General features: G+C 65.0%; 1 protein-coding gene and 1 long non-coding RNA gene across 5 annotated transcripts in view; one reads left to right on the forward strand and one right to left on the reverse strand.

The window, feature by feature from the left end:
- Positions 1 to 2094: 2094 nt before the first annotated feature.
- LOC105522671 overlaps positions 2095 to 4019 on the forward strand; it is a 3554-nt gene continuing 1629 nt past the window's right edge. The window contains exons 1-3 of the long non-coding RNA XR_001003483.1: positions 2095 to 2422; positions 2613 to 2713; positions 3083 to 3198. This is a non-coding gene — a long non-coding RNA (uncharacterized LOC105522671). The remainder of the gene's footprint in view (positions 2423 to 2612; positions 2714 to 3082; positions 3199 to 4019) is intronic.
- Positions 2113 to 4019, reverse strand: part of LOC105522669 (chromosome unknown open reading frame, human C9orf173) — a 2503-nt gene continuing 596 nt past the window's right edge. Inside the window, exons 2-6 of one of the 4 annotated variants that reach the window (XM_011957236.1) lie at positions 3709 to 3866; positions 3470 to 3604; positions 3064 to 3152; positions 2623 to 2761; positions 2113 to 2473 (exon numbers count right to left, since the gene is read on the reverse strand). In XM_011957236.1, the coding sequence (XP_011812626.1) occupies positions 2340 to 2473; positions 2623 to 2761; positions 3064 to 3152; positions 3470 to 3604; positions 3709 to 3866 (655 nt within the window). In that variant the 3' untranslated portion in view covers positions 2113 to 2339. Of the gene's footprint in view, positions 2490 to 2622; positions 2927 to 3063; positions 3153 to 3469; positions 3605 to 3708; positions 3867 to 4019 lie in introns of all 4 variants that reach the window. The other 3 variants (XM_011957235.1, XM_011957234.1, XM_011957233.1) reach the window with 3 other exon arrangements.

Below are 4019 nucleotides of genomic sequence, written 5' to 3' on the forward strand. Positions count from 1 at the left end.
CGCAGGTTCCTGGGAGCAGAGCCCTCTCCCGGCGCGAGAGACCCCGCCCAGCCAGCCCAGTGCGCATGCGCCCGCCCGCTCCCGCCCGCTACCGCGGTTTCTGGCAGAAGAGGGCGGGTGGGAGCGTGGGGGGCGGATGCAGGGTCGGTGTGCTCCGCCAACTGGCGTTATCTCAGCCGAGTGAATTTCGTGTACATAAGCATGGAAAACGCTCTTGCTGATCTCGCGGCAGCCACGCGCCGCAGGGACGTTTTGCTGGGGGTTGAGCTCCCCGCCCCTCCGCTCTGCAGGTGCAGGACACGGGCGCTCCCTCCTGAGCGTGGCTTCCTCCGCGTGAAACGGGCACGAAGCCCACCGCAGCGCTGTCGCCAAGACTGAGGTCTGAGCGCCTTTAGGGGGCCGGGGCCTGGCGGAGACCGGGCCCGCAGCGGGAGCGCGAGCGACGGCCGCCCTCCCCGGCACCCGGAGGCTGTGGCGCCCACCGAGCTCCGCGAAGCCGTGAGAGGGAGTGTCCAGGTTCCACAGTGTCCCTTCTCATCCCAGGCGGGTGGGCTTCCCGGGCCTCCCCGCCTCTCCAGGCCGCCGCCCTCCCGCAGGCAGTGCCGCGCCAAGCACCCCACACACACCCTCTCTCTTTTCGGTCTTCCCTGCCGAGTTTTTCTCTAGAAATTTCTTTCCCGCTGCCCAACAAACTCTTCCTCTTCCTTAAAGGCTCCTTCCTCCACCTCGTCCAGGAAGCCCTTCCTCCTCAGCCCAGCTGGAGGAGATCATTGCATCCTTCCTGCCGCTCCCACTCCTAGCTTTGTGTCTCACCAGGGGTGCCTGGTGGTGCAGCCATGAGCAGAACTCCTGTTCCCTCAAGCCAGGCCAAGCTCCCAAGGCCAGGGCCACCACAGCTCTCTTGCTGCTGGCCAAGTTGGTCACCCCAAGGGCGAAGGTACCGACCGGTGCCTTGATCCAACCCCCAGCTGGTTCGGTGGCAGAGGAGGGCAAGGGGCACAGCACACACACGGTCCTAGGACCTTGGATTCCTCTCTGCGAAAGGGGATGGTGCTGAGGCCACAGGAGCAGCTGCCCAGAGCCTTTTTGAAGGGGTTGAGCTCTGGGCCTGGTCTGGGTCCTGGGTCTGGGAAGGACTTGGGGAGGTACAGGTGAGGGCCCTGCAGGTAAGCCTCCTGCAAGGTGGCAGCCTTGGGGCCCGACCCTGGGTAGGAGGGCAGGCCAGAGGTGACAAGGGAGGCCCCAGCCAGGTGAAGCTGCAGGCAGGGGCAGTGCAGGGACCCAGCAGGTGAAGGCCCTGGGAGTCTGCTGGCGGTGCCACAGGAGTCTGCAGGGCCCTGGGCCAGAGTCTTCAGGGCACAGGTGACTAAGCCCAGCTGTGTCTTCAGCTCAAGGCCTAGGGGAAGTGGGGCTGGGCCCTGGTAAGCGGGGTCCCTGGGCCCTTCCTGAGGCCTGGCCAGGCCGACCCCACCTGGAGGTGGCGGCTCAGGGCATTTGGCGCCTCCTTCCAAGTTCCCTGGCTTGGCAAGCGACTGACCCTCAGGTGGACAGCAACTGGACCAGGCCCCTAAGTGGCACGGCTGGGTGGGGGTGTCCCACAGAGCCCACCTCCCATCTCGCTCCAGGCTGGAGCTCAGGGTGAGTCGCAGGCTGCCGCCCTAGAGAAGAGAGCACCCTAGGCCGGGCGCGGTGGCTCAAGCCTGTAATCCCAGCACTTTGGGAGGCCGAGACGGGCGGATCACGAGGTCAGGAGATCGAGACCATCCTGGCTAACACGGTGAAACCCCGTCTCTACTAAAAAATACAAAAAAACTAGCCGGGCGAGGTGGCGGGCGCCTGTAGTCCCAGCTACTCGGGAGGCTGAGGCAGGAGAATGGCGTAAGCCCGGGGGGCGGAGCTTTCAGTGAGCTGAGATCCGGCCACTGCACTCCAGCCTGAGCAACAGAGCGAGACTCCGTCTCAAAAAAATAAATAAATAAATAAATAAATAAATAAAGAGAACAGAGCACCCTTCAGGGGCAGCTGAATGGAGATCCCTCAACAGGGAAAGCCGGAAATGACCCAGGACCGCCCCCAGGTGAAGGACAGACAACTGCACACCGCAGAGCTCAAGAGAACCAACAGTGTCTCTGTATAGCAGGGAGGTGGCCAGATGAGGGATCCAGGCTGGGCCAGCCTTGTCCACAGCCCATAGAAGGATTGACCAACCAGAAGGGTGCATCAGGGGTGCCCAGAGGGTCAGAAGGCCAGGCTGGGGCCCCAAGTCCCAAGGGAGGCCTGGGAAAGCCCCGGAGGAGGCCACTCGGTGGCCGGGCCAAGCAGGTTGTGCCCAGCTGGCTCTAGAGCGCACAGAAGGGGCCTGTGTTGTGGCGCTTGGGTCTGCGCACACCCTGGATGACCACGCCAGGCACTGAGGGGAAGCGTGAGTTGTAGCAGTCCTCCACGTGGTAGGCAGCTGGGCCAGGGGTTCGAGCTGCCGAAAGAGAAGGCTGAGAGCCCCACCCAGGTGGCAGCCCCCACTCGAACCTGGCTCCCAGTTCCCACCCCTGGGCCTGGAACCCTTGTCTTAACAACGCCCACCCATGCCCCAGCCCTAACCCTCCTCTCTCCAGGCCTCCTTACAGGTGCTGAGCCAGGAGGTGAATGCCGGGGAGCGGCTCATCGAGAAGGCCGGAGAACGGGGCCTCTGCAGGCGGCTCCCAGGAAGGATATTGTAGGTGTTGGGGCCAGGGCGTCTCTTGCCAGGTGCCTGCAAAGAGGCCTGAAGCAGGGACTGGGGCTGCACCCTGAGGCCCAGCCCCCTGGCCCCAGGCAGCCCTGGGCGGATGTGGCCCTCAGGTGTCTTGGAGGTGGAGTGGTGGCCTCTGAAGCTGAAGGCGGGGCCGGCGGGCCGGCTGAACAGCTGGTAGTGGGCTGGCGAGGGCCACTGCAAGGGGGCAGGAGATGGGGGCTGCAGGGCAGGGCGCTCCCCACAGATCCTCAGCCAGCTCCCCTTTGGCCCCGCTGGAACCCCCAGCCCCCTGCCTGCCTGGACTCCCCGCCCCCTTCCTGCCCAGCCCCCACCTTTTGCTCTTGGTCAAAGTCGGCTTTCTGCGTGAAGGGGTTTTCACTCTGGAACAACAAAGTCTGCCATGCCCTGCGACCACCGCCCTCTGTAGGTGGAGGGTGGAGAGAGAGAAGGCTGGGAGCCCCACCCGGGTGACAGCCCCCACTCGAACCTGGAACCTGGCTCCCAGTTCCCACCCCCGGCCTCTGAACCCTTGTCCTCACAATGCCCATCCAGCCCATCCATGCCCCAGCCCTAGCCCTCCTCTCTCCACGCCTCCTTACAGGCGCTGAGCCTGGAAGTGAATGCCGGGAGGGTGGAGGGGCCCTCAGGCCATGGGGGTTTCAGCACAGAGGCAGAGGCCCCATTCCCAGGGTGGAGGACAGGCTCTCGGTGGTCGGGCCTCAGGGAGGGGACACGCACCTCGGCCTCGGTGCTTGCCGCCGATGCTGTAGCGGGGATGTGGGGAGGACTCTCGTAGGGACGGGCTGGGCACCTGGTACCTAGTGGGACTGGGGACTTCCAGGTCAGCTGTGATCGGGGGGCGTTGCTCCAGCACTGGCCACAGGAAGCAAGCTCTGGGCCTGGGCTCCTTCCAGCAGGCCCCTCCCGCAACCCCCAAAGACCAGCTTGGGGGTGGGGTGGCCAGGACCCTCACTCACACAGCTCCCTCAGGGTCTGGGTGTAGGTGGGCAGGGACTCCTGAGGGGTGCCCATCTGTAACCTGAGACCAGCTGGGACCTCCTTCATCTTTGGGGGCCGTTTCTTATCCCAGGCCAGCCCTGGCTCCAGGCCCAACAACAGCACAGATGCCTTGGGCCTGCGAGGGAGACCCGCAGCCACTGTCCCTCAGTCCCCACCACTCTGAGCCGCCTGCCCCACAGCCTATCCCCTCTACTGTCCCTCAGCCCCCTGGCTGCTTCCAGCCACCTGCCCAGCAACCTGCCCCCCACTCTGTCCCTCAGCCCCGGCC

The sequence above is a fragment of the Colobus angolensis genome, unplaced genomic scaffold (assembly GCF_000951035.1).
Source record: "Colobus angolensis palliatus isolate OR3802 unplaced genomic scaffold, Cang.pa_1.0 Scaffold44, whole genome shotgun sequence".
Taxonomy (NCBI): domain Eukaryota; kingdom Metazoa; phylum Chordata; class Mammalia; order Primates; family Cercopithecidae; genus Colobus; species Colobus angolensis.